Below are 27,318 nucleotides of genomic sequence, written 5' to 3' on the forward strand. Positions count from 1 at the left end.
AGTCTCTCCATAGGACTGCTCGAGTGTCCTTACAACATGGATGCCCCAATAGTGATCAAGACAGAGCAAAGAGGAAGTTGCAATGTCTTTTATGACTTTATTTTGGAACTTGTGCTCCATGATTTCCGCAATATTCTATGAGTTATACGGGTCAGTCCTATTCATGGTGGGAGGTGACTATAGAGGGGCATGGATACCAGGAGTCGAGAATTATCGGGGTTTATGGTGGAGGCTGGTAATCATATTCTCGTTTAGGTTTCTTTTCTCCTACTACTTGCCCCTTACCCTTTCTTAATCATGGAACACTGTTCTTTGTCTTCAAAACATTTATCCTGTTATATGATTACATATACATATATGTATTTGTAATACAGATTACAGTCTGTCTCCCTCCAGCAGACTGTAAGCACCACGAGGGCAGGGGTTGTAGTGTTTGGTTCAGCACTGTGCCCTCAGTTACCAGCACAAAGCATAGCGTAGGCGCTGGGTGAATGTCTTTTGAATAAATTATAATGATTTGCTTCTGTCTGAATTACAAAAGGTGTTTCTGTTTGTCTCCCTCTGCATTGTAGGATCCTACCTCAGGACCTGGCATAAAATTAAGGAAATGAATGTGAGGAACACTTTTGAAATGGTGACAACACATCCAGATTAATATTTTGCAGGACATCTGCACACACGTTTCAACCCACCATCTACCAGTTGTGACTTTGCTCTGCTCTGGGAGATGGCTTAGCTTTGCATAGGACATAATTCTAATCTAGTTTCGCACAGTTCTTAGGAATTTGTTACAATAGGACGGGCCAGGCTGTGCAGCCCATTGCTATGAAGAAGTAACTTCTTTTTTTTTCTTTTTGAGATGGAGTCCCATTCTGTCGCCCAGGCTGGAGTGCAGTGGAGCGATCTCAGCTCACCGCAACCTCTGTGCCTCCAGGGATCAAGCGATTCTCTTGCCTCAGCCTCCCAAGTAGCTGGGATTATAGGCGCCTGCCACCACGCCCGGCTAATTTTTGTATTTTTTGGTAGAGACGGGGTTTCAGCATTTGACCAGGCTGGTCTCGAACTACTGATCTCAAGTGATCCGTCCGCCTCGCCCTCCCAAAGTCCTGGGATTACAGGCGTGAGCCACTGCCGCCCGGTCCCTAGAAGTAACTTTTGCTTTCTTTTTAATTGAGCTTAGTGATATAGGAGCTTAAAGGCACTGGGTTTCGCTTCCCCAAACCTCTTTGTCCAGCTCAAACCCACACAACAGGAACAAAGCCCAGCAGTGGCTCACGCAGCAACCCTGGAAACGCGGGAGGAACGGAGCCCGCTGGTTGCTCAAAGCGCGTCACTTCCGGAACCCAGAATCGCGGGGAACTACTTCCGGGGGAGCGGCGCGGCGGCGCGGGAGGTGAGTGCCGCTGCTTCGCGTTGGGGCGGGGTTCGGGATGCGGCGGGAACCGAAAGAGAGCCGGGCTCGGCGTGGCCCAGGTCGACCTGTTCCCTGCGGCGCCGCTCTGCGGACCTGGGTGACCCGGGTGTCGCTCCGCTCAGGTCCTGAATAAGTTCCCGTGGCGCTCGTTCGAAAGTTACTTCCGGAGGGGAATTTGAGCCCCGGGGAGGCAGAGGGCCTCGCCTGGTGCATCCCAGCGCTTTCGTGCGGAGCCTGGGCCGGAACCCTGGGCTTCTCATGGCCTGGTCCCGGCCTTTCCTCCCACGAGTGGAACAGTAGGAGGAGCCTGAGCTCCAGAGTTTGTCTGGCTAGGGTTCGAATCCGTATGGGTGTGTTACCGTGGGCAAGTCACGGTTTCTCTCTGGCCCTAAGTTTCGTCCTCTGAAATGGACATGCACTCTTGTTCTGCGGGTGAAACGAGGTAGTGAATGTAAAGCTCTTAGTTGGTCCACAGTGCATGCTTGTTGGAAGAATTCTTTTTAAGAGAATTCCTAAAATGAATTCTCTTAAAATTCTCGGGAAATGAATATGAGAAACACTTTTAAAATGGTGACAGCACATTTAGATTAATAATTATATTTTGCAGGGCATCTGCACACCGGTTTCAGCCCACTGGCTGGCTACCCATTGTGACTTTGCTCTGAGATGTGGCTTAGTTTTGCTAATCTAGTTTTGCGCAGTTCTTAGGAATTTGTTACAGTGGGACGGGCCAGGCTATACAGCCCATTGCTATAAAGCGGTAACTTATTTTCTTTCTTTCTTTTTTTTTTAAGCCATTTTGTTTATTTATTTATTTAGAGTCATAGTCCCACTGTGTTGCTCACGCTGGAGTGCAGTGGCGATCTCGGCTCACTGCAACCTTTGCCTCCCGGGGTCAAGGAATTCTCCTGCCTCAAATTCCTGAGTAGCTGGGATTATAGACGTGTGCTACCACACCTGGCTAATTTTTGTACTTTTTTTGTTTGTTTTTGAGATGGAGTCTTGCTCTGTCATTAGGCTGGAGTGCAGTAGCGTGATCCAGGCTCACTGTAACCTTCGCCTCCTGGGTTCAAGGGATTCCCCTGCCTTAGCCTCCTGAGTAGCTGGGACTACAGGTGCACAGTACCATGACTGGCTAATTTTTTATTTTTATTTTTATTATTATTTTTAATGTTTTCGTACAGACGGGGTTTCACCATGTTGGCCAGGGTGGTCTTGATCTTCTGACCTCGTGATCCGCCCACCTCGGCTTCCCAAAGTGCTGGGCTTACAGGCGTGAGCCACTGCGCCTGAGTAGTTTTTGTATCTTAAGTAGAGACAGGGTTCCACCTTGTTGGCCAGGCTGGTCTTGAACTCCTGACCTCAGGTGATCCACCCGGCCTCGGCCTCCCAAAGTGTTGGGATTATAGGTGTGAGCCACCACACCTGGCTTTTTTTCTTTTTAATTAAAAAAAATAAAAGTTCAAATAGAGATGGAGTCTTACTATGTTGCCCAGTTGGTCTCGAACTCCAGGAGGCAAGATAGCCTCCTGCCTGGACCTCCCAAAGTGTTTGAGATTACTGGCGTGAGCCACTGTGCCCGGCCTAAAGCAATAACTTCTGACACTGATTTCTATCCCCCAGTAGGTTTCAGTTTAATTTTCACAACAGAATTTAAAGTTATTTCATTAGAAGCCAAGAATGCCCTACCATCACAGCACACAACACAGGGAGATGGTAAGGCCTATGGCAGTTGTGAAATATGAGTTTTTCAGTCTAAAGAGAAGATTTAGTTAGTATTTGCCAAGTCCTGAGAGCTATGCTTTTCTTCGTGGTTATTTGTTTTGAAATGTTGACCCATTCTTTCTTCCCCCAATAACCATTTTGTTTTAGAATAATTTTAGATTTACAAAGTTATTACAAAGATACTTCAGTGAGTTTCCCCTATTATTAATGTCTTACAGTAGTATAATACATTTGTCACAATTACTGAACCAATATTGATACATTATTATTAACTCTAATCTGTACTTTATTCATTTTTCCTTAGTTTTTCTCTAATGTTCTTTTTCTGTTCCAGTATTGTCCAGGGCACCCTACTACATTTAGTCATCACATCTCCTTAGGCTCCTCTTCTCTGTGATGGTTTCTCAGGCGTTCCTTGTTGTAGATGCACTTGAGAGTTTTGAAGATTACTGACTGGTCAAATGTTTTGCAGAAGGACCATTAATTAGGATTTGTCTGTTTTTGACATGAGTAGATCAGGGTAATGGGTTTTAGGGGAGGAAGACCACTGATATGGTTCAACTATAACCCCACCCAAATCTCATCTTGAATTGTAGCTCCCATAATCCCCACATGTTGTGGGAAGGACCCAGTGGGAGGTCATTGAATCATGGGGGTGGGTTTTCCCCATGCTCTTCTCCTGATAGTGAATAAGTCTCAGGAGATGTGATGGTTTTATAAAAGGGAATTCCCCTGCACACACTCCCTTGCCTGCCGCCACATAAGACGTGCCTTAGCTCCTTCTTTGCCTTTCGCCATGATTGTGAGGCCTCCCCAGCCATGTAGAACTGGGTCCATTAAACTTCTTTTTCTTTATAAATTATCCAGTCTTGGGTATTTCTTCAAAGTGGTATGAAAATGGACTAATCCAACCATGGAGGTAAAGTGCTATTCTTATCACATCATATCAAGGGTACATACTATCGGTGTGAGTTATCATTGTTGATGTCTATTAACCTGGGCCACTTGACTTGAGGTTATAGTCAGGCTTTTCCAGTGGAGAATTACTTTTCCTCCCGTACTTTCCACACTGTACTTTTGGAAGAAAGTCATTATGTACAGCACACATTTAAGGAGTGTGGAATTATGCTCCATGCTTAAAGGCAGAGTATCGAATGCAAATTATTTGGAGTTCTTCTCTGTGGGAAATTTGTCTGTTCTCCTTTTTATTTTTTGCTTATAGAGTCATGTATTTGTATTGGTGAACTCATGGCTTTTTTTTTGAGACAGAGTCTTGCACTGTTGCCTGGGCTGGAGTACAGTGTTGCAATCCTGGTTCACTGCCAACCTCCACCTCCTGGGTTCAAGTGATTCCCTTGGCTCAGCCTCCTGAGTAGCTGGGATTACAGCTGCCCACCATCACGCCTGGCTAATTTTTTATAGTTTTAGTAGAGACGGAGTTTCACTATGTTGGCCAGGGTGGTTTTGAACTCCTGACCTCATGATCTGCGCGCCTTGGCCTCCCAATTTTTTTTTTTTTTTTTTTTTTTTGAGAGTCTCGCTCTGTCGCCCAGGCTGGAGTGCAATGGTGCGATCTTGGCTTACTACAATCTCCACCTTCTGGGTTCAAGCAATTCTCTTGCCTCAGCATCCTGAGTAGCTGGGATTACCAGGCGCTCATCACCACACCTGGTGAATTTTTGTATTTTTAGTAGAGATGGAGTTTCACCATGTTGGGTAGGCTGGTCTTGAACTCCTGACCTCTGGTGATCCACCCGCCTTGGCCTCCTGAAGTGCTAGAATTACAGGTGTGAGGCACTGCGCCTGGCCTGAACTCATGGATGCTTTGGACTATCATCCAGTACTACTTTATTTTGTTGCTCAAATTGTTCCTCCATTGGCCATTGGGAGCTAGCGCTTCCACTTGGCTCCTGTATCCCTTTGACAAACCCCCTCAATGTGTTTTGCTTTGTTTTGTCTTGTTGAGCACCTTCTTACATTCTACTCTAGGCTTATCTCATGTTTCTGCCCCAGTCCTAGAATTAGCCATTTCCCAAGGAGACCTGGCTCCTTTTATTGGAGAATGGCCCAGAAAACAAGATCTGGGCTCTAGGTATGCTCAGTGCTACTTAGTGTCCTTACTTCTAGGCCCTTGCGGTGACAGAGCAAGAGACATATGTATATATGCACAGATCTAGAAGTATTTCCATATGGAACCACCAGTATGTATGTTAAGCTATACATAACTGATATCCAGCTCTTATCCATGATGGCATGGATCGTTCTCGCTCAGCAGTCCACAACCTTTTTGGCACCAGGAACTGGTTTTGTGGAAGACAGTTTTTCTACAGACCCAGGGGTGGGGATGGTTTTAGGATGATTCAAGTGCATTACATTTATTGTGCACTTTATTTCTGTTATTATTACATTGTAATATATAATGAAATGTTCATACAACTCACCATGATGTAGAATCAGTGGGAGCCCTGAACTTGTTTTCCTACAACTAGACAGTCCCATCTGGGTGTGATGGGAGACAGTGACAGATCATCAGGCATTAGATTCTCATAAGGAATGCACAACCTAGATCCCTCTCACGTGGAATTCACGATAGGGTTTGTGTTTCTATGAGAATCTAATGCAGCCACTGAACTGATAGGAGGTGGAGCTCAGGTGGTAATGTGAGCGATGAGGAGCGGCTGTAAATACAGATGAAGCTTTGCTCACTCACCTGCCGCTCACTTCCTGCTCTGTGGCCTGGGTCCTAATGGATCATGGACTGGTACTGGTCTGTGGCGTGGGGGTTAGGGACCCCTGTTCTGGTTTCCTTCTCTTGCTTATGTGTAACCTCGCACTCCACCTGTGACAAACCCGACTCCCACCATTCACCATACATTTACTTAATTATTTAATTTAGTAAACCTGTATCAGCGTTTTTAGAATTGCTCCCTCGTATCCCCTGTGGGAGGCAACCTATCAGCTGGAGTACAGTATGGATGTGCAGTTCCTGTTGCCTTCAGTTTTACAGGCTCCACTCATTTTCAGAGTTACTTAGGTCAGTACCTTATTCCCCTGCCACCCTTTCAGTGAAGTTGTTTAATATATTTAGATTCAGAATGTCACATTCTGCATTCCATCTGGAACACCCTGACTTCATGTGTGTGTGAGTTTGTGTGTTTTAAAAACAGGATCTCACTATGTTGCCTGGGCTGGTCTCAAACTCCTGGGCTCAAGCAGTCCTCCTGCCTTGGCCTCTCAAAGTTCTGGGATTATGGGTGTGAGCCACTGCAACAGCCTTCCTATATGTTTTAAAAAATATTTGCATCATTAGAGTTTACTCTTTGTGCTGTAAAGTTTTTTGGGTTTTGACAAGTGCTTAATATTTTGTATTCCTAATTATAGTGTCATGCAGGATAGTTTCCCCTCCTTCGGGGATTATTTTTAACTTCTTTCAGATTTCACCTCAGCATTCCTGTTGGCTTTCTCCAAAAGACATCTATAACCTGAGAATTTATCACCTTCACTGCTACCCTCCTGGCGCAAGCATGTCTTTTGACAGTTAAAGTGGCCTCTTAATTGGTCTCCTTGCTTTCAGTCTTGTCCCCTACAGTCTGTTGTCAACAAAGCAGCTGGAGGGATCATTTTGAAATGAGTCAGACCATGTGATTTCTTCACTAAGAACCTTCCAGTAGCTCCCCTTTTACTCAGAGAACTGGCCAGAGTCCTTATAACGGCCTGCAGCCTGCTTACTTGACGGTTGTTGATCTTGAAGCTCATTCCTGCCTCAGGGCCTTGGCCCTTGCCATCCCTCCATCCTGGGATACTCTGGCAGATGTTTAAAGGACTTATTCCTTTGCTTTCGTCTTTCCTCTGTTGAAATGTCATCTTTGCAGAGCGGCCCTTCCCTGACCACCTCATATTAAATAGTACCCTCTTCCTCCCTCCTGTATATATTGTAATACTCACCCCTGACATTACATGTGTATATCTGTGTTTGAGTACTTCCAATTAAATGGAAACTCCATGGCAGGGACTAGACTAGTGCCCGGCACATAGTAGATTCACAATAAATATTTGTCCAGTGAATTAATATCTTCCATCACCAGTGTCCTGCACTAGGGTGAACTTCGCAGTGTCCAATAACCTCATGAAATTATTTTCCACGTTCAGTAATAAATAATTGTGTACCTTTTGTTAAATTCAGATAGGGGTATGAAAGTTCCCTGGTGGATAAAAACCTCTGCCCTTAAGCAAGTCTGGAGCAGGACAGGGCTAGAAACCAGGATGGCAGTTCTGCCCTGACTCACCAGGAGAGCCTGGGGAACCTCGTGACCTCTCAGCTCCTCCTTGTTAAATTATGACGCAGTTGGTTGAGGCATCTGCTCTTGCTTTCAAGGTGGGAAACAAAGGCATAGGCATAGTCACTTACCAAGTATTTATGAGTCAGGACCTGGAATAAACTCGAGATATACCCAAGATCCTTGCTGTTCAAGAGATTACAATGGATCAAGGAGAAAACAGTAGATTCCAGTGTAACATTTCTCAAACAATAAGAAATAACATTCTAAAATTTGATCCAGCACATACATGCTCAGATGTAGATAGATATTTAAAAAGCTTCAGAGTATAATACTGGCCCTTAATATGATACTCTCTGATATTTTCTATTGTCATTTACTTACTTAAAGTGCTGGCTAATAAAAGAAAAGAAATGCTGGTTGCAGCCCCCTAAATGGTTTTCCTGGCTCACTAATGGGTCACAGCCTGCAGTTTGAAAACAATTGACATAGCGGGTAAGAGCCCTGGCTGTGGAGAAGCCGGCCCCTTTGAATCTTGACTTTGTCACTTAGCCAGGTTATCCCTGGGTAGGTCATGTAACCCCTCCAGGCTTTGGTCTCCTCATCCTCATTAGTAATGCCACCTCCCAGTGTGGTTGCCCACTGTATGAGGTGCTGCCTGTAAAGTGCTGTTGGCAACACCTGGCCCTTGATTTACCCTCTGCTGCTGAAACAATGGTGGGGGTGGGGGTTTGGGGGGGTGGGGGGGAACAAAGCTGTCACAGCGAGTCTAAGGGGTAAGTGCCTCCTAGTTGAGATCTGCAGGATGAATACTTGTTTGACTTTGGTCATCAGGAAAGGAAAACCCAGAAATACTGGCAGGAGGGCTGGGAAGTAAAGCACAGAGGTGCGGACAGAACTAGATGAGAGCTGTTCCACGTACCGGTGCGCATAGAGCATTGTATACTTTCCAGAACCTTTTCACAACCACCCTCCTATTATACCTGTGCTGCCCAGAGGGGAACCTTTGGCCACATGTGGCTTTTTATTGTTAATTAAAGTTAAAATTGAAATTAAAAATTTAGTTTCTCTGTAACATTTAAGTTCTCAATAGCCACATGTGGCTGGTGGCTACCATTTGGAGAACACAAATACAGAACATTTCCATTACTGCGGAAAGTATTATTGGACAACGTGTCATTATACCCTAATAAAAGTCTTGTCAAGGAAGTAGGTGGGGCATAGATTTTTCTTTTTCTTTTTTTTTTTTTTTAAAGAGTTGACAATTTTATTTTCACATTTCCCAATACAAATGAAAACTGCATCTTTTTTGCCCCACCTCTCCCCTCCAAAACTATTCTCTTTGATCAGACAGGGGAGCAAGTCTTCCTTATGCTGTTTAGAAAACCCAGCATCACAGCAGCATCATCTCCTGGTGAAGCAGAACAGGTAATATAAAACTGAAAGAATGAGGCCTCCCCTCTATCCTTATCTGTCTGGTCGAGTCATTCCAGGCCGAGTGGGCACCATCATGGGATGGGCAGGAGGTCTCATCATTGGGGGCCCAGGCATCATTGGCATATGGCCTCCCATGGGTGGCCTCATTCCAGGAGCAGGTCCCACTGGCATCATTCCAGGAGGAGGAGGGCCCATCATTGGCATCATGGGAGGGCCCCCCATATGGGGTGCTGGCATCATACCAGGGCGAGGAGGACCCGCAAGACTTGGGGGAGGTGGTATCATCGCCCCTGCAGCAGGAGGAGCAGAGAATGGAGTAGGAGGTATCTTTCCTTGTTGAAATGCAGCCGTTGTTTTGTCAATCAGGCTCTGAGCCTGCTCTTGCATCCATTTCTGATAGTAGTCTTTCACATTCTCTTTGTGTTTCCTACCACTGCAGTGTGTCTTTCTCACAGATGGAGAGTCATGGGTGAGGTATGTATTGCAGTAGTCACAATAAAACTTGGGCATGTTGCTCTGTAAGCCGTTGGCCACTCTGTTCTCTGACGCCCGGAAATGACCAGATTTTTCTTATATACTTTACTGTTTCATAACATTCCAAAAAATTAAAACTCATGACCTCTTCACCTTAACAGCAACTATTTGTATTTCTGTGGCCTCTTTTGATCTTTAGTCCATGAAATCAGCTTATAGATGGTTGCAATCACAGTGTTTATACAATTGCTTACTTTTTCAGTTAATGTTATTTGGCAAAGACTTTCCACTGACCTGATACACGATGCTTATATTTGCCGTGTTAGTGACGGGGGATTATACTGTGATGCACCGCCATTGGGTTGACTGCTTCCTGATTGTTGGCCACTTTGGTTGCTTCCTGTTTTTCAGTATCATGAATGGTGCTGCCATGAACTTTTTTGTACCTGAGGCTTTTTCTTCTTTTGAATTGTTTCCTTACTATAAGTTCTAGGAAGTAAGTTATTCAATCAAAGGATATAATCACTTGTATGGCTCTTGTTATATTTTGTGTAATTGCCATTTTAAAAAGAAGCCGTAATGTATTATAGATATTATTGTTGCTTGGCTCATGAGAACATCCAGTGTCTGGAGGTCAAGAGATGATTAGCCCAAAGTGCAGCTCCTTGCAGATAGAGCCAGGGCATGTGTTCCCTGCGTCCTAACTTTTCCCGATCTTTCTGTTGTACCACTCCAAATATTTATTATCACAATGTTGCTGTTAGTAACACTAGTAAATCTGAGTATTTATAAGCTCATAAAGCTTGTTACAGCGCCTAAGCAAAAAGCTTGGGGTCAAGGGCATTTTGAAAAATGCACACTTTATGAGGTGCAACTGCGGAGAAATAAGAACACGTTCTTAAGCCTTGGTATTCACATGGTGCTGGTGCTGGTAGAGGCTGTTACATTTCTTTCAGTGAAGCTGTTCTTGCAGCTGTCTTGGAATTTACTTCAGGGCCAGTTTATGAGGCACCCCAAGTAATCTGCTTGGAGCCTGAGTGTCGTACCTTGCATTTGACCAAAAATGGTATTCCTGAGCTCAGTGCCACCTGATTCACCGCACTTGGAACCAGATGATGTTGGGCTCTTTCCAGAAGTCAAATCCTTCCTGGGAGGATGAAGATCTGCCAGCTCTGAGGATTCTGGAAAAAAACAAAAAAGAAAAAAGAGCCTCAAGCTTTGAAGGCCAGTCCCACAGTAGACAGAACTGATGTGAAAAGTGGCCATCCTGTTGCCCCAGGCACATGACCTTCCGAAGTGACTAGGTTGAAGGGGAAGCAATACTCTTGCGTAGTCCAGCTCCGTTTACTTACGAAGTCATCTTAATTATTCTTCGGCTACTTCATGTTGGAAACATGGTGCAAAGCAGTGAAGCCCAGCAGAGCCAAGGTGGAGGCAGGTCTTTAGGATGGTCTCTAGCCCAGGGCTACCCCGCAGAAATATAATACAGACTATGTATAAGTTTACATTTTCCAGTAACCACATTTAAAAAGCAAAAAGGGATGATACCTGTAATCCCAACACTTTGGGAGGCTCAGGCAGGAGGCTACAGTGAGCTATGATTAGAGCATTGCACTCCAGCCTGGGTGACAGAGTGAGACCCTATCTCTAAATAAATAAATGGGTAAAAAAAAACATTTTTTAAAAATTGTGACAAAATACATGTAACAAATTTACCATTTTAACCATTCTTAAATTTAAAATTTAGTGGCATTTACAGTGTTATATAGCCATCATCACTGCCTATTCCTAAAACTTTTTCATCTTTCCAAACTGAAACTCTGTACTCACTAGACAGTAACTCCCCATTTCCCTTCCCTCCAACCCTTGGTAACCTCTGTTCTACTTTCTGTCTCTGAATTTGCCTATCCCAGGTACCTCATATAAGGGCAGTCATACAATATTTGTCCTTTTGTGTCTAGCTTATTTCACATATGTTTATTCAAAGCTCATAATGTTTTCAAGGTTCATTTGTGTTGTAGTGTATATCAGCATTTCATTTCCTTTATGGCTGAGTAAGTATATACTTACGTATATACTACGTTTTGTGTATCCGTTCTCCTGTGTATGGACTCTTAGTTGTTTGTTTCTATCTTTTGGCTATTGTGAATAATGCTGCTATGAAATTAGTATCTGAGTCCTTGCTTTCAATTTGTTTGTTTTTTTTAAACAGGGTCCTACCTTGTCACTCAGCGTGCAGTACAGTGGTGCAGTCACAACTCACTGGCCTACTGCAGCTTCGACCTTCCAGCTTGAGCAATTATCCTGCCTCAGCCTTCCGAGTAGCTGGGACTACAGGTGCACACCACCATGCCTGGCTACTTTTTAAAGTTTTTTTGGCAACAGGGTCCTACTGTGTTGCCCAGGCTGGTTTCGAACTGCTGGGCTCAAGTGACGCTTCTGCCTTGGCCTGCCAAAGTGTTGGGCTTACGGTGTAACCCACCATGCCAAGCCAATTGTTTTTTACGTGTATTTTTTTGGTGGCGGGGTGGTAGTGGCGAGGGTCTCTCTCTGTCACCCAGGCTGGAGTGCAGTGGCATAATCATGGCTCACTGACTTGAGGACCTCCTGGGCTCAAGTGATCCTCCCACCTCAGCCTCTGGAGTAGCTGGGAATACAGGAGTGCACCATCACTCCTGGCTAATTTATATTTTTTCTGTAGAGATGGGATCTCACTATGTTGCCCAGGCTGGTCTCGAACTCCAGAGCTCAAGTGATCTGCCTGCCATGGCTTCCCAAAGTGCTGGGATTACAGGTGTGAGCCACTGCAATCATTTCAACATGTAATCAATATAAAAACCTTATGAATGAGATAGACTGCATTCTTATTTTCATACTAAGTCTTTGAAATTGTGTGTGTAATTAATTAACTTAGCATCTCAATTCAAACTAGCTGTATTTCAAGTCTTAATAGACATGTGTGGCTCATGACCACCATATTAGATAGGTCAGACTTAGTAAAAAGTTGCATTAGGCCGGGCACGGTGGCTCATGCCTGTAATCCTAGCACTTTGGGAGGCTGAGGTGGGTGGATCACCTGAGGTCAGGAGTTCAAGACCAGCCTGGCCATCATGGTGAAACCCTATCTTTAAAAAAAAAAGAAAAAAAAAAAGTTGCATTGTGGCACAGATCTCTGGAAACACAAAGGGTTTTGGATTCAGATGGGCCTGGTTCCAAAGTAAACTTGCCTCTTTATCATTGGGATGGGCAGAAGAAAGCCACTGGTGGGTGCTGTGGTACAGGTGGAGCAGTTCAGTCACGCCAGGGGAGGAGGAGGGTGACAAGAAAGGCATGTTGAGGAGGTGACACTTGAGCTCAGCCTTAGAGGTAGAGTAGGGGCTTTGTCAAGCAGTTAGAGTGGGAAAGGACATTCTTTGCAGTGTATGCAGCTTGGGCAGAGGCCCAGGATTTTGAAAGAGCCCAGTGCTCTTGGAGAACCACGGCGATTCTTTCAGCTCAACCAGGATATTAGGAGTGGGGGCCCTGCCTAGAGGAAAGGCTAGAGAACTGGGCTGAGGCTGGACCTTGCACCACTGGCCACTGCTACCCCTGTCATTCACGCCATCAGCAGCTGTTGTCTGGCTTATTGGCAGGGGCCTCTTCTTGGCTCTCCCTGTGTCTACTTTTCCCCCTCCCCTTGTCCCTCCTCCATTTAAAAATGGAAGTCAGACCATGTCACTTTTCTGCTCAAAACGTTTTGGTGGCTTTACATTTTTCTCAGTCAAATTGGAGGTGTCAGGGTCTGCCCCCACTCCTCTCTGATCTTACCTCCTTCCACCCTCCCTCCTGATCACTTCTCTCTGCCTGTATTGGCCTCGTTTCCCTACCCTGGGGCCTTCACACTTGCTTTTCTCCCTGCCTGGAACATGTGTCCCTCAGATACACAAATGGCTCACTCTCTCACTCCTTATCTCTTCTACTCCATTCCCATCTCTGTTCTTCAAAGAGGCCCTTCTTGTCACAAAATCAAATGGTGCCCTGAAATTTTTTCAAAATGCTTATCGCTGCCTGGCATATCACGCCTTGATGTGCTCATTGTCTGCTTCCATCGTGAACATGTAGGCCCCAAGAAAGCAGGGGTTTGTCTGTTTTGCTCATTCTTCAGTGCTTGGTATTCAAGATTTATTTGTTGAATGAATGACTAGATGAATAAATAAACAACAAAAACTGAAGTGTAGCAAACTTTCAGTAAATGTATGTTGAGATTTTTGTTGAAATGCTTCCCTTTGCATTTATTTATTTTTCTCAATTTTATGTTTGGAAAACATTAAACATACAGAAAAGTTGAAAGAATGGTTCAGTGACTAACCTTATGTCCCCAACTTAGATCAAGAATTGTTAATATTTCACAATTCCTGCATATATTCTTGGGGGTGTGTGTGTGTGTGTGTGTGTGTGTTGTTCAAGTTAAAAGTCAGTTACAGGCTGGGTGTGGTGGCTCACGCCTGTAATCCCAGCACTTTGGGAGGCCGAGGCGAGCAGATCAACTGAGGTCAGGAGTTTGAGATCAGCCTGGCCAACATGGTAAAACCGTCTCTCTACTAAAAATACAAAAACCAGCTGGGTGTGATGGCCCATGCCAGTAATCTCAGCTACTCAGGAGGCTGAGGCAACAGAATTGTTTGAACCCAGGAGGCGGAAGTTGCAGTGAGCCAAGATCATGCCATTGCCCTCCAGCCTGGGCGACAGAGTGAGACTCCATAAATGAATAAATGAATGAATGAATGAGTGTCAGTTACAGAAATATGACACTGACCCTTTGCATTTACAAGTTGGCTCAGAAGAGTGGTGAGTCAGAAGAGACCCCAGGCAGCAAGCAACCTGGCCATGGCCTCTGACCTGGACTTCTCACCTCCAGAGGTGCCCGAACCCACTTTCCTGGAGAACCTGCTACGGTATGGACTTTTCCTGGGAGCCATCTTCCAGCTCATCTGTGTGCTGGCCATCATCGTACCCATTCCCAAGTCCTACGAGGCGGTGAGTTTTTCCTTGGGAGCCTCAGCTCCTCTGAGTGCCAGGCTGGGTTCTGAGTACTAACAATAGATGTCACCACAACTAAGATCTGCGGGGTCTACTCTGGGCCTTCTTGATTTAGTGTGCCCCTGAATTCCCACCTGGTGGGTTGAACCACATAGCTAATACTTTATTTATTCATGTACCCATTTAAGCAGGTTTTTATTTAGTGCCTACATTTCAGACTCTGCTGAAAGATGTAGTGTCTGCACTTGAGGAACATCTAGTCCTTGGGAGGGAAGGCAGATAACAAAACATACCCCCATGTTCTCCCATGAGAAGTACAGAGCATAGCGAGGATATGTAACAAGGGGGAGAGACCTGATCTTACTCTGGGCTGTGGCCCCTGCTGAGGAGACAGTGTTTGAGCTGAGACTGAAGGAATGAGCAGGCTTCCGCCAGGCGAAGTGGGCAAGGGGCAAGGACAACATTCCAGGGAGAGGGCATTACACATGCAAGGGACTCAGAATAAAGGAAGGGGCTAGTTCAAGGAACCAAATGAAAGTGACTGTGGCCAGAGCACAAAGGGGCAGGATGAGAGGTGCAGCCAGAGGTGCAGGCAGGGGCCAGAGGGTTTTAAGTATGTGAATGACATGGTCAAACTGGCTTTTTTGTTGTTGTTTTGACTCTTCTTCTGTAAGTGTCTTTATAACTATACACCCTCCTTCTGCCCACTTTCTTGCCCACTCCTATTTGCTTATGACATTGATTTGTTGGAGAAAGCAGGTCATTTGTCATGTGGGATACCTACATCCCAGGAATTGGCTGATTGCTTCTCTGTGGTGTCATTTAACGTGTTTCTCTGTTCTCTGTGTTTCCTATTAACAGGAGTTCCATCTAGAGGCCTCATTCTATTCCAGTCAGGTTATTTGGTGCGAACACCTCAGAGCTGGTGCTGTGTACTCCCTACTGTGTGGTATCAACAGCACAATGGTGTCTGGCTGCCACACATTTAGAGATTCTAGGATTGATTGGTGGATTTAGGTGGTATCAGTTGATCCCTCCATTATAGAAATCCCCTGTCAGTCTTTCACCTGAGTGGTTTTAGCATCCACTGATGGTCGTTGCTTAGTTCCATATGGCGGGAGATGAGAAGAGGGCCGAGGCTAGAGCCTGGAGGGGCTCTAGCATTGAGGGGACAGGCAGGGGAGGAGAAGCAGCCAGCAAGGGCGGGGAAAACTTCGTGAACAGGGACGGGTTTGTGGCCTCTCGGTTGTCTTGTCCATCTCTTAATCTGGTATCTCAAGGAGATCATGATTGGAGTTCTTCCACCTACAATTGTATCGCGTTTTAAACACAAAATCCCTGTGCTCTTGGGCTCTGTCCTTGCAGACATGGCGTGCTACTGCGTATTATAAATAACAAACATTGGTATTGTCGTTGGTGGCTGGTGAGGCTCGTGAAGAGTCCCGAGGGAGGGAGGTGCTGAGCCTTCCTGTCATAGGCAGAGATGTTTGGCTGTTTGGAGAGCAGGGAGGCTGTTCACCTCCTGTTGTGCATGATCCCTTCGAGGTAAGCCACAGAAGCCTGGGTTAGTTCAGCAAACTTCAGAAAAGGAGGCCCTTTTTGTTCTCTTTAAGGTTTTCAGTGGGATAGTGGGTTAAAGTCTTTTGAGACAGGGAGTTGACGAAGGGTTCAAAAATATGCCTCCATACCCCCCCACCCACTGCCATTTAGCAGTTAATTTCAGACAACAACCTCATCTTTTTAAATTTAAATATAGTACATGACATCTCCCTTTTTTATCTATCTTGCATTTAGGGGAACAAAGCTCACACAAGTGAATTGTCTACATAACTGAAGCTTACTGTTTTAACTTTTTATTTTAGCTTTTTCAGTGGATCAGTAGCAAAAAAATACAGTACTGTTAATCTAACTTTTTACTGGTACATCCGGGGAGCAAATGGCCCCAAGTTACACAGGGAGTTCTGTTGCTAACTTTCTCTATGTGTCCCCATAAGGAAGCCTTTCTCACTCCCAAACTCCTCGCTAGATGGAAAGGAAACACAGCATTCTGTGCATAAACAAGAGTGCTGAGACTATGCTGCTTAGAGGCTGTCTGTAACAGCTAGCTGGGATTTGGAAGGAGTTTGGAAGGGAATGAAGAGGGTTTTAACATGGGGACAGGGTGCCCTTAGGGAGAAAGGGAGCCCATGGGAGTGCGGGCAGCTCGTAAGACCCCAGGCAACTTGAAGGCAGTTGGGAGATACCTGGAGATGGAGGAGGGCAGGAGGTAGAAGAGGGCAGAAGTGAGGGTGGGAGGAACCAGAGAACAGTCTTGCTTTCTCTGCCGTTTTGCTGAGGGCAAAGTCTTCCCTTTTGCTTAGCCTATAGAAACAAGGTTTATTAGTGGCTTTTTGGGTCAGAAGATAATATTTTTGGCTCCAGATGATGGGAAAGCCTTTGAAAAGCAAAAGAATGTCTTTCCTGTTGTTCCAGTAAGCCGATTTTTTGCAACTCGCTTATGACTTCAGTACTTCAATACTTAGCAGATTATTTGAAAGCTCTTTGGGGGGTAATCAGGGAGGAAAAAAGGGAACACATACAAATGCTTCCCACCCCACCCCCTTCCTTTTCATAGTAGGAGCAAGACCCAAGTCCCTAGAATCCTAAGCCAGATGAAAAGCTTTTCTCATTGGCACCTCATTAAACTCAGACCTGAGAAAACAAACATTTGTTTGAGCCTAATGGGGACCTGGGCCACACTTGATCCAAGCATTTTCTTGTAGGCTGGATTCTAAAATGTATGATAGTATATCCTAGAACCATTTCCATCTAGTCCAAGTTAGTGGGTAAGTTTCATCTCTCATGCCAAGTTTGATCCAATTGTATGATGGCCATGGTGAAAAGGATTCTGGGACTGCTGCTTTGCTCTGAAGGAAAGAAATTGATCAATGATATGTGTTTGCTGTGAGCTGGGGTTAGAGACTGATAGTGCTGGATTGTTCAATGATTCTCTACCAGGCTGCACATTAGAACCATCTGGGGAACTTTCAAAGGCCTAGACTACACCCAGAGAGATTCTGATTCAGTTGTTCTCTGAAGCCTTAGATCAGTATTTTCTTTTTATTTATGTTTTTGAGACAGGGTCTAGCTCTGTTGCCCAGGCTGAAGTGTAGTGGCACAATCATATCTCACTGCAGGCTTGACCTCCTGGGCTCAAGTGATCCTCCCTCCTCAGCCTCCTCAGTAGCTGGGACTGCGGGTGTGCACCACCACACCTGACTAATTTTTAAATAATTTTTTGTAGAGACGCGGTCTCACTATGTTGCCCAGGCTGGTCTTGAACTCCTGGGCACAGGTGATCCTTTCACCTTGGCTTCCCAAAGTGATGGGATTACAGGTGTGAGCCAGTGTGCCGGGCTTGGATCAGTATTTTTTTAAAGTGTCTAGGTGATTATAATATGCAGCCACTGCTTGAGTCTTCAGATGATTTCCCTCAAGCACAAACCAATTTTAGGAGGGAAGGATGTTCGGTTCTTAGACGTGTTAAGTTTGAAATAATAGCAAAATGTCCTATGTGAGAAAGGAAGAGTGAGCAAGAAGTTGAGAATAGAGACCTGATAATTATTTTACTAACAGAGATTATCATGCATTATCATGCCTGTAATCCCAGCACTTTGGGAGACTGAGGCGGGCAGATCACCAGAGGTCAGGAGTTCAAGATCAGCCTGGCCAACATGGTGAAACCCTGTCTCTACTAAAAATAGAAAAATTAGCCAGGTGTGGTGGTGCGCACATGTAATCCCAGTTGCTAGGGAGGCTGAGGCAGGAGAATCACTTGACCCAGGAGGTGGAGGTTGCAGTGAGCTGAGATCGTGCCATTGCATTCCAGCCTGGGTGACAGAGCGAGACTCTGTTTCAAAAAAAACAAAAAACAAAAACCAAGCATTATTACTTGAAACTCAAGCATGAGTTGCTAAGTTTTTCAAGGGAAAGGAAGATTCAGGAAAGACCTGAACTTGGAGCATGCCCAACCTGCTTGAAGTAGTTTCCATGCAATGTAGATAGACTGAGAAAGTTTGGGTGCTGTCCTAGAACCCAAGAGCAGGGGTGTGGCAGGGCCTCTGGAAGTGGTGGGAACTGGGACTTACTGCTTATAACCAGCATGCTCTCTGCCTCCCCTCCTGTCATCCTCCTGTCTTTTGCTTTTCTCACTAGGACCCTGCTTCTCTGCTTGCTGGCCCTGTGGTGAGATGCAGCACAGCCACTAAACACAACCATGCCTTCCTGCTGGTCTCAGTTCCAGAATCCCCAGGGAAGGAACTGTGGCTGACCCAGCTTGGGACAGCTGTGGCCGGGGGGAGGGGAGGGTTTTGTGGCGTGACCTCTGATTGGGGATGGGAAGGTCTGTTTCCCCAGGGGGAGTGCTAGGCAGATGAAGCTGGGGTCTCCATTTCTCTCCCTCTCTCAACTTATAGGCAGAGCAGTGGTCAGAAGACCAGGAGAGTGTGGCCTCCCTGAAGTCCACTGACTGGTCCAAGGAGAGCTCATGAGACCAGTTCCCTGGAGAGGATTGAGGAAAGCTGGCCTAGTCTGATGCTGCCACTGTGTTCCAGCTGCTCTCCTTGAGAGTTGGGTTTCAGTAGAAGAAAGTTCTCAGTAGGGAGTTCTTGGCTTTCTAGGGAGGTCCCGGGGTAGGCTTGAGGGGTCTGTGAGCCCCCTCAAATTGTGTACAAGAATGTGAGGTTTATATGTCCAGGCACATTTTCTGGGGAGATGGTCCATAGCCTCTCTACATGGAGTGCAGTGGGAAGTGGGGGGCAGGTTTCTTCTCAAGTTAGGGAGCCTGTCTCCCTCCTCCCCATAACCCTCCTGGGTTAGCCTCCAAGCCTCTTTTGGACCCATTTCTACATGGAGTGTTGATCCAGTCAACCCTAAGCAAGTGGGTGTTGACTTTGAGTTCAGCAACTCGTGTGGCAGCTGGTCAGTCATACACGGTAGTGAATCAGAAACTCTCGTAGGATCAGCGTTGACTATTCTCATCTCTTCATGTGCTTATGGTGCATCTCGTCAGCCTGTAGCCGGCTGTCTGCTTCTAGAAGGAAGTCCATTCACTTCCACTCTGCTGTGTTTGTTGATTGCCACCGTCTCATGTTAGTGGGGACTCTTCGTTTGCAAGTTCAGAAACTCAGCTCCAGCAGCTTCCCTGAATGCAAACAGTATTGGCTCTTGGAACTGGGAATTTGGAGGCACAGCTGGATTTGGGGGTTCAAGGAGTCTTCAGGGCTCCATCTGTCTCTCCATCTCTCGGCTTTCCTGGAGTGGTAGCTTCATTCCTAGGCCCTTCCTCTGTGTTGGGAAAGATGGCAGCTGCAATCAGTGCTCTTATCAGTCGGGATTGTGAGGTGAGAAAAGCCATTTCTCTGCCTCTGCTCACCTTCTGAGTCTCATGGAAGGCCTCTCCTTGGCCATGTACACCTTGCCCCACAGGTGAGAAGTGGGAATGAGTGCTGTCTCTAGCCAGGCCACATGTAGCTGCCTATTCTTGTGGCCCCAGTGACTGAGAGTCCCCAGAACCTTATGGGATAGGGAAAGGGCAGGGCCCCCATGGAAAAGGAGTGCTGGGAAGACAGACAGCAGGTGGCCAGCACTGCGATCTAGTGGAGCACTCAGCACTGGCGATGGTGAGAGTGGTGGCTCCCAATGTGATGCCCGTGGCAACTTCACAACCAGCCAGAAGGCCCTGCAGTGTTTAGACCCCTGATGATGTCTTGGCTCATCAGAGTGGTGAGCCACCTGCACCTGCTGCATCACAGGTGACTCATTCCCGTGCTGCAGTAGGACAATGGCCTAGAAGGTCAGGATTCTTCTGGAAAATTTTGCACAAGGGTCTTGATTTTACATGAGTCCCCTGGTTGCCAGTGAGGGCTGCCGTAAATAAATAATGAACCCAGGCAAGCATCCACCCATACTCAGCACCTCAGGACACAGGCTCACAGAAGCAACTTTGCGATTCTGCTCTGTGTGTGTTTTTTTGTTTGTTTCTGTTTCTGTGTGTTTTTAAAGCTTGGGAGGAGGTTGCAGTGGAATTGGGAGGCAGGCTGTTTTTTTCTTAATGACCCGTTCTGGAGAGATTGCCATGTGGTGGGCAGGGTGAGGGTATAAACATGCTCCCACCAGCCTGTGGCCTGGAGATGTGTACCGGCTGGTTCCTGGGAGAGACGGCTGGACACACAGGAACCGCAGAGCAGCCAGTGGGGAGGGCTGGCATTGTAGTGCTGAATTGTGTCTGGAATGAGCTCCCAAGGCTGTTCTTGCTAATCACAGTCCTCCCCGCCTGCAAAGCGCGTCCTGGACTCTGCGTCTCCATTTGCCCTGTTGAGCCCACATGGATGGCCTCCCCTGCCCTCTGCTTCAGCCCATCCTATCTTTCCTCAAGGCCAGTGCTAGTTTCATCTCCTCAAGGCCTTCTCAGCTCCTACCCTGTCTCGGGCCCTCGTGGCCCACTGGGACGGGCAGGGCCTTCAGCGTTGGGCAGACTGGTGTGAGTGCTGACCTGCCCTTAATCTGCCTCCGTCATCAGAAGAGGACATTCCTGCCCAAGTCCATCGTTCTTAGAGGGTCACTGGAGATAAGGTGCATGAGGGTGCCTGAGTGTAGCAGAATGGTTTTCTTTCCCTGGGTCATTTTCAAGGAAAGAGTGACCTGTGTAGAATGACATTTTGCCCTGATTTACAGGACTAAATCCACATTAAACTGTAGAGTGGAAATCATAAAATTCAGTTCAGCTTTCCTGCTGGAAGGGATGTGCTGTACTGTGGCACAGATTCGATTATTCGGACCTGATGAATGGCAGCAATTTTCTGGCCTGGCAAGCGCTGCAGAGCTGCTTCATTATTGATGGGGCCTGTGTCCACGCAGGACGCCTCCGCGGACCCAGGAGCCACCTGGCAGTCGGAGTTCCCTTTCATATGTGCCAGTGTGATTGCTGAGGAAACTTGAGGCTCACTCCGGAGGAGGCACAGTGCTCCCAGCTTTAAAGGCGGGGCTCTCGGCTGTGTACTCTGCCGTCTGTGTGGCTGGTACTGACAGTGTACATTGGAGGAGAAGTGAAGGGGCAGCCTTTCATTCAGATGCATCCTTCTCAGTGAAGAACTTGGAGCTACAGGCCCTGTGTGGCTAGGACCCCAGGGCCCAGGTCCTGTGGGTCACGGCCGCCTTTGCCTCCCTGCAGCTTGCATGGGGCCGCCGCCTGCCCTCAGGAAGCCTGAGTGGCCCTTGCCAGTGGAGTGTGGCTTGCAGCAGCTGGCTTGCCAGGGTAAGGCAAAGGCTCAGTGAACATCCACGTGGCACACCCGCTAAGTGTGCATTCTCTTCATTCCCCGTAGGGCCTGGTGCAGTGCCCATGTGTACTGGGTGCAGGTAGAGATACAGAGGATGAAAGGGAGCAGAGTACTGGGAGACACTGGCTCGGGGTGAGAGTGTGGGCTGCACTAGGGGGCCTGCCCAGAGACAGGGGCCAAGGCCGAGCGAGAGGCCCAGAGACAGGGGCCTCTGCTGAGTGTCTTGGAATTAATCTCACATGAAGGGGAACCAGCAAGGTTTTAAAAGGAGGAAGCAGACACGATTTGGACTGTTGTCGTTGTTTTAGGAAAATCAACTCTGAAAGTAACGCAAAGAGTGATGAACATGGGGGATGGAGGCATGGGCAGGGAAACCTGTGGGAGGCGGATGCAGCAGGCGGGGCCGGGACGGGACCTGGGTCTGAGTGTCCAGAGGGGACGGGCTGGGTCTAGAGCCCCTTGGAAAGCAGAGTGGACAGGCCTTGGGGACAGGTTGGATGCTAAGAACTCAGAAGTGACTTGGTGATGTCTAGTTGAGTAACTGGGTGTGTGACGGCTCTAAAGCTGAGGTAGGGAAGAGACGAGGAGGTCTGGGGTGAGGAGGAGACAGATGATGACTTGGTAACTGTAATATGTACACACACCCACAGAAGACTGCCCTCAGCTGTAAAAAATCAAGCGTAGTTGAGCCCAGGAGTTCTGGGCTGTAGTGTGCTATGCCAATCGGGTGTCCGCACTAAGTTTGGCATTGATATGGTAACCTCCTGGGAGCAGGGGACCACCAGGTTGCCTAAGGAGGGGTGAACCAGCCCGTGTCGGAAATGGAGCAGATCAAAACTCCCGTGTTGATCAGTAGTGGGATCGCGCCTGAGAACAGCCATTACACTCCAGCCTGGGCAACATAGCGAGACCCCGTCTCTTAAAAAAAAAAGAAAAAATCAAGTGTAGTCTGGAGCACAAACCCACTTTTCTGACTCCTCTAGGGACTTTAGTCACAAACAAGGGGCTTTTAAGTGGCCCATCAACAGATAGGTTTTCGGAGGAGCTGTCCTTACCGTTCCAGAGGCACCTGGTGGTTCTGGGGGCTGCTAAACAGAGAGCAGACTTCACATTTAACTCAGAATGAAAGTATCCTTTCCCCTGAGGGCCCCAGGAAACCTGGGAGAGGCTGGACCATGTAACCATGAAGAGGTTAGGTTCAGATCTTGGGTCTCCTATTCACCAGCTAAGACCTTAGTCCAGTCATTTGACCTGAGTGTGTGTTCCTTTGTTTATAAATTGGGCCTCGTTATGGCACTTTGTGAGGCTGTCATGTCCAGACACATAACACAAGGCCTGGCATATTTTAAACAATAAATAATTAGCAGGTGTTGTAGCTCTTGTTATTTTTTAGAGAGGGAGTCTTGCTCTGTTGCCCAGGCTGGAGTATAGTTGCTATTCACAGACATGATCATAGTGCACTGCAGCCTCAAACTCTTGGACTTAAGCGATCCTCTTGTTTCAACCTCTTGAGTAGCTGGGATGACAAGTGTGTGCCACCCTGCCCAGTTGTTATTATTGGTGGCTGTGCTTAGGCATACTTCAGGCCTGGGGATATATATTGGGTTTTAAATATGTTCATATCCTCTGTGACCGTGGAAAAGTGAAGCCTAATTTTAAGTGCTATGTTTTCATGGGAATAAGCAAGAATGAAGTTCCCATGGTTATTGGGAGATCGTGGCTGTTCTTTCATTCATTCATTCATTCAGCGACAGTTGAAGCTATCCCAAAGTGTTCATGGGCTAATAGGGGAGACTAACATGAAAACATGTAACATGGAAAAATAATAGTGGCATTATGGGTTGGGCATGATGGCTACGCCTGTGATCTCAGCACTTTGGGAGGCTGAGGTGGGTGGATCACTTGAGGTCAGGAGTTTGAGACCAGCCTGGCCAACGTGACAAAACCCCATCTCTACTAAAAATATAAAAAATTAGCTTTGTGTGGTGGCAGGTGCCTGTAATTCCAGCTACTCAGGAGGCTGAGGCAGGAGAATTGCTTGAACCTGGGAGGCAGAAGGTTGCAGTGAGCTAAGATTGAGCCACTGCACTCTAGCCTGGGCAAAAGAGTGTGACCCTCTCTCCAAAAAAGCAGTGGCATTATAAGGTTCCTGGGTACCTAGGGGAAAGGGGGAAGAGGGGTTGCCCCCAGCTGGAGGGAGGAGCAGGGAAGGAAGGCTAGACAGTGAGTAGGAGTGTATTTGTGGACAGGCCAAACTGTGGGAGCAGTTTGCTGGGTGGCCAAGGAAACGGGTGTTCCTGTTGATGAAGGTGACCAGTGGAAGCCCTGGGGCCTGACTCAGGTGGGGGATGAAGAAGAGCCCAGTGAGGCTAGAGAGGTGGCCTCCTTAAATGCCATTCCGGAGAGAGCCACTGGAAGGTTTAAGGTGGAAGGTGCAGTGGTCAGACTTGTACTTCAGAACACTTCCTTTGGTAGGTGCATGAGGAATGTGCCAGAGATAGCAGGCGCTTCAGTTAGCAGTGGACGGAACTGAAGGGGGAATTGAATGCTGGAGAGAGTAACAGAATCAAGAGGTAGAAGGGGTCATGTCAGCAGGACATGGTGACTCATTGGACTGTGGGGAGCAGAGAGAGGGTGAGGTCACCGGGTCTCTGGTTGCTTCACCAGCGAGAGGCGGGCCGGGCCTTCTGGGCCTGGGACGGTTGAGTTGGAGGTGCCTTGGAGGCGCCAGTCCCAATAATCTGGCAGACAGCTGGATCAAGGGAGAGGTCTGGGAGGTGCCAGAAGGGTTGAGGGTCCAGAGAGAGGGCCTGTGGAGTGAGGGAGGCCCTGGGGTGGCAGCTGGGCCTAACTGTCCCTGTGGTCTCTGAACTGAGCCCCATTGAAACTGGAGGAGCCCCCAGCCTGGAGCTCAGAAGGCAGACTCCTTCCTAGAGGTCCAGGCAGGCCTTGCAAGTTTCATTTTGTTTTGTTTGGCCAGGTTACATAAACAGAATAGGGGACCTTCAGATCATTGTGACTTTTGTCGGGAGGAGGCTCAGCGGGCCGAGGGAATCCAGAGCTGCCGTGAGAAGCTTGGCTGGGGAGGGGAAGCCCTCCAGTTATCTTGGACAATCACTCCTTGGGGGCCTGAGACGTGGCTGGCTCTTTGTATCTGGTTATCTCACCTGGCTGGCGGGGGACGGTGTTGGCTGATAGGAGGGAGCTGACAGGCCTCTGGACTGGTTCCGAGACAGGGATGCCCTCCCCTGCATGGTCCGTCCTCTTCTGTAGGGTGGGCTGAGGCTTGGGCCAAGGACCCATGGGGCAAGCAGGGAAGGTCAGGGAGTAAAGTGAGCTGGAAGCCAGGGTTGGCAAATGAAACACAAGAGGGTTATTTTTCTCATCTGGTAGTGTCCTCCTCCCAGGAGTCTTAGTCCGCTTCTTATCTTCCCATTTCTCATAAAGAACATGGGCACTGAGAAACATTTCCCAGTCATAGTGCTGGGGGTGGCAGGATGTGGGGGCCGTGGCCAGCACCTGAAAAGGGGCAGCGCCGCCTCAGCCCATCGCTGCCACGAGGGCATGCAGGGCCAGTGTCACCGGATGGTTAGTTTCAAGAGAATCTAGGAATCCAGATTTATTGGGAAATCTCCCAATTGGTGTAAATTTTTAAATAAGCACTGCAGACCAAGTGAAGTCTGCCTGTGGCCCGGATGAGGCCTCTGGGCTGTGGTTGGCGCTCTCTGGGCTAGCCCGGCCTCTCTGACGTCCTTTCTAGCCACGGCACACTGCAAGTTATCACCCGGAGGAGGAGAGGACACTAGACAGGAGCACACAGAGCCTGTTCCAGATTCTTCTCTGACAGGAGCCCGAGTGGCCTGGGCCAGGCTGTGTCCCTTCCCTGGAGTCTCCCTTCCTTATCAGCATAATAAAGGCCAGGCTGGATCTGTGGGTTTGAACCTTCTGTTCCTTAGCAGCAGAACTTTGTTTCATTTGAATCTTACAAGGGACAAATCACAGTGTATGAAATAGATTGAAAGTCAGAGCTGCTCCAGTCGCAAGGGGAGTCTGGAGTTCTGCCCCGAGGCTGCCTCTGCCCTCCCCCAGAGGCACCTCTGCCAGGCTCCACAGAACACAGTGTGGGACTTAACCTGCCGCCTGGCCCTCTGCACCCCTCCCGGCCCTGGTATTCTGTGGGTTCAATGGGAGGACAAGAATGGCGGCCAGAGGAGAGCAAGCCACAGTGGATCTGCCCCACAGCCCGCCCCTTGCCCACATTTTGTCCAGTCCCTGGCACGGGGTGACCGGCCAGCCACTGGGTGCAGCTGCCACTTCCTGGGTGCTTTCCATGTAGTATTCCTCCTCATATCAGCCCTGTAAGGCATGCCTGGCTATTTCCATTTCGCAGGTGAGTAAACCAAGACACGGAAAGGGGAAGTGAGTTTCCCACAAGGTCAGGCGGCTGGAAAAGGAAGGGTCCCAGGTTCCACCTAGGCATCTGAGACCCCACAAGCTGCCCCCTTCCCGTGGGGCCTCCTTTATTCTTCACGCAGAGCCACGATGCTCCCGGGGCAGTCCCACATACATGTGGATGCCAGGTCCCGGGAATGACGATGCCATCTCTTGTGTTTCTGCGGCATGCTTCTTTGCTTTCAGACTTGATCTCCTTTTGCTGGCGTCATGCTTGATCCATCTAAGCAGGACTTTCCTTTTTATCACCACACAGGAGGCTGAACCATCTGAGCCCAGAAGTGCTGAGGTGACGAGGAAGCCCAAGACTACTGTTCCTTCTGTGAACAAGAGGCCCAAGAAAGAGACCAAGAAGAAGCGGTAGAAGAGGAGGCCCGAGGAGCCGGGCAGGCAGGGAGAGGGCCTTGGGGACAGCCCTCCTGGGAATCTACATCCTGTTCCCCACTCCGTCCCAGGCTCAGGGTCTGAGGAGGCCGCGACGCCCTCTGACCGCAGAGATCTAAACAGTCATGACAGTCCCCAGGCTCCAGCTGGGCAGTCTGCCACTTCCTCTTCCTTCTGCTTCTGTGACGGTTTAGTCAAGGGGACTGAAACACCGTGAGCAAAGACTGTATTAGGAGGTTTGTTCAGAAGTCGGGTCAGCTCACAGAGTCACACTTTCTTACTTAGTCATGTGTGCAGCCTTGAGTCGCCCCCTCCTTGTGGGTTTACACTACATTTTGGAGTCATTAATGCTGACAAGCACACCCTCTCCCATTATTTGTGCACTACGGATCTCCTGCTAATCAGTCACCTTTGTTGCTGCTGTGTAGACAGAGCCAGGCCTCACCTGTTTGTTTAGACCAAGACACCATGGCCATGCAACATTAGTGATCCCCCTAGTTGCGACAGCCAGGCCCGGAAAATGGCTGACGTGAGAGCCAGCAGACGGCCCAGGCCAGGGTAGGCAGGGCCTGCGTCTGCTCGGTCAGGTGCAGGGATTTGGCCGAAGGCATGCATATTTCCTGGGCACAGACTTCCCAAGCCTCTGAAATGGGAGGCTCATCAATTTCAGACCAACTTCCTTTCTACCCATCATAGCACGTTCAAGGTGTGCCTTTTCCTTCCACCTGTACATCCCCCGTCCCTTCAATTCTTCTATTCCCTGACCTGTGAGAGTTCCTGGGCAAAGCGTGGTGAATAAACTGACATGCATGCTGAA

The 27,318-nt window shown here is 47.9% G+C and overlaps 2 protein-coding genes across 4 annotated transcripts; one reads left to right on the forward strand and one right to left on the reverse strand.

Annotated features, from left to right (window-relative positions):
• Positions 1-1,358: 1,358 nt before the first annotated feature.
• Positions 1,359-27,318, forward strand: MANBAL (mannosidase beta like). Of its 3 annotated transcripts, none has more exons than XM_012455054.3 (3): positions 1,359-1,393; positions 14,139-14,343; positions 26,374-27,318. In XM_012455054.3, exons 2-3 carry the CDS (start codon positions 14,194-14,196, stop codon positions 26,479-26,481), a joined length of 258 nt encoding a protein of 85 aa, XP_012310477.2. In that variant the 5' UTR covers positions 1,359-1,393; positions 14,139-14,193; the 3' UTR covers positions 26,482-27,318. The 3 variants fall into 3 exon arrangements, with proteins under 3 accessions (XP_012310477.2, XP_064238492.1, XP_064238491.1); XM_064382422.1 differs by having other exon boundaries at positions 1,369-1,393; positions 14,136-14,343; XM_064382421.1 differs by lacking the exon at positions 1,359-1,393 and adding an exon at positions 9,308-9,327.
• Positions 8,876-9,423, reverse strand: LOC105732158 (U1 small nuclear ribonucleoprotein C-like). Its single transcript, XM_064382420.1, has one exon. The coding sequence runs from the start codon at positions 9,361-9,363 to the stop codon at positions 8,884-8,886; it is 480 nt and encodes a 159-aa protein (XP_064238490.1). The 5' UTR covers positions 9,364-9,423; the 3' UTR covers positions 8,876-8,883.

The sequence above is a fragment of the Aotus nancymaae genome, unplaced genomic scaffold (genome assembly GCF_030222135.1).
Source record: "Aotus nancymaae isolate 86718 unplaced genomic scaffold, 86718_ANA_hifiasm-v0.15.2.pri h1tg000029l, whole genome shotgun sequence".
Classification (NCBI taxonomy): Eukaryota; Metazoa; Chordata; class Mammalia; order Primates; family Aotidae; genus Aotus; species Aotus nancymaae.